Source organism: Malania oleifera, chromosome 2 (assembly GCF_029873635.1).
Source record: "Malania oleifera isolate guangnan ecotype guangnan chromosome 2, ASM2987363v1, whole genome shotgun sequence".
Lineage (NCBI taxonomy): Eukaryota > Viridiplantae > Streptophyta > Magnoliopsida > Santalales > Ximeniaceae > Malania > Malania oleifera.
This window is the reverse complement of record NC_080418.1, coordinates 75,365,676-75,367,447: the sequence shown is the minus strand read 5'-3', so window position 1 is coordinate 75,367,447 and position 1,772 is coordinate 75,365,676. Positions and strand designations below refer to the sequence as shown.

At 42.6% G+C, this 1,772-nt stretch overlaps 1 protein-coding gene across 1 annotated transcript; it reads left to right on the top strand.

Moving 5' to 3' along the window:
* Positions 1-250: 250 nt before the first annotated feature.
* LOC131148962 (large ribosomal subunit protein uL14-like) lies at positions 251-833 on the top strand. The gene has a single exon (XM_058098954.1). The coding sequence runs from the start codon at positions 251-253 to the stop codon at positions 671-673; it is 423 nt and encodes a 140-aa protein (XP_057954937.1). The 3' UTR covers positions 674-833.
* The last annotated feature ends 939 nt before the right edge of the window (positions 834-1,772 follow it).

The following is a 1,772-nucleotide window of genomic DNA, read 5'->3' as shown; positions in this document are numbered from 1 at the left end:
CCGAATTAACTGAAAATTTTGGTTAATCATTTCCATTAACCGAACGGACTGAATAAGGGGTATTGACCAAACCTCGCCCGATCGAATTACCTGTTTGGGTAATTCAGTTAACCGAATTTAACCAAAATTATTTAAAACTAATTATTAAAAATAAAATTTTGGTGAAACTTAATTATTTAACATATATTAATTTTTATTTTAAATTCGCAAAAACCCTAATTCGTTGTCTGTGTTTTGCTTGCAGACCACAATGTCGAAGCAAGGTCATGGAGGGTCGGCTGGAAACAAGTTCAGAATGTCGCTAGGTTGGCTAGTCGCAGCGACTGTGAACTGTGTGGACAAAATTGGCGCTAAGAATGTCTACATTATTTCGGTGAAGGGGATCAAGTGTCGATTGAATCGGTTGCCTTCGGCATGTGTTGGGGACATGGTGATGGCTATTGTGAAGAAAGGGAAGCCTGATCTCTGCAAGAAGGTCATGCCCGTAGTCATTGTTTTCCAGCGCAAGCCATGGCGCCGGAAGGATGGCGTCTACATGTACTTTGAAGATAATGCAGGTGTTATCATGAATCCTAAAGGTGAAATGAAAGGTTCTGCTATAACTGGTCCAATTGGTAAGGAGTGTGCTGATTTATGGCCAAGGATTACTAGTGCCGCCAATGCAATTGTCTAAGGGTAGTAGGTACGGTATGCACATATAAATTATAGGTCACCATTGATGAGAATTTCAGGGTAACATGTTCAGACATTTGGATATGGCAGGCTTCAGCTTCTGTCTGAGTGTGTTGGTCTTGATTTTATTTTCTTTGATCATTGCTACGATTAGACTTTTGGAACCATATGAAATATTTAAAAATTCTTGTAAAAAAAATCAGTTAATCGGTTTACCGAATTTATATTTCCTATTCACCGAACTGGAAACCAATTCACTGAATTTTGGTGAAGCTTAACAGAACCGACCGAACTTGTTTTTTTACCCGAACCGAACCGACCAATTTTGGTCGGTTAAATCGGTTAATTCGGGTTTCCCCGAATTATGCTCACCCCTAATCTGCTAGATTTATTATACTGATTTGTATTATTTAAGGAAAAAAAAATTACGAAAATTAAGTAGGTCATTACATGACTACTCGGGTGTAGGATCCCAAGAGCCTCTGCAAGATGACTACTCGAGTGTAGGATCCTGAAAGCCTTTGGAATATGACCATTTGGGTGTAGGATCCCGAGAGCCTTTGGAAGATGGCCACTCGGGTGTAGGATCTCAAGAGCCTCTAGAAGATGACTACTCGGGTGTAGGATCCTAAGAGCCAGATGAAGGCTTGGGTGTAGGATCCCAAGACCCTCTGAAAGATGACTACTAAGTGTAGGATCCCGAGAGTCTTTGGAGGACGACTACTCGGGTGAAGAATCCCGAGGGCCCCTGGAAGATGACTACTTGGGTGTAGGATCCCAAGAGCCTTTGGGAGACAACTACTTCGGTGTAGGATCCTGAGAACCTCTTGAAGATGACTACTCGGGTGTAAGATCCTAATAGCTAGATGAATGCTCGGGTATAGGATCCCGAGAGCTTCTGGAAGATCATTACTCGGGTGTAGGATCCCAAGAGCCTCTAGAAGATGACTACTTGAGTGTAGGATCCCGAGAGACATTGGAAGACAACTGCTTGGGTGTAGGATCCTGAGAGCCTCTGAAAGATAACTGCTTAAGTGTAGGATCCTGAGAGCCTTTGGGAGATGACTACTCGGGTGTAGGATCTCGAGAGCCTATGGAAG

Bases quoted from the DNA above. Each gene is read 5' to 3' on its own strand.
- LOC131148962 (XM_058098954.1), top strand. From the start codon at position 251: ATGTCGAAGCAAGGTCATGGAGGGTCGGCTGGAAACAAGTTCAGAATG.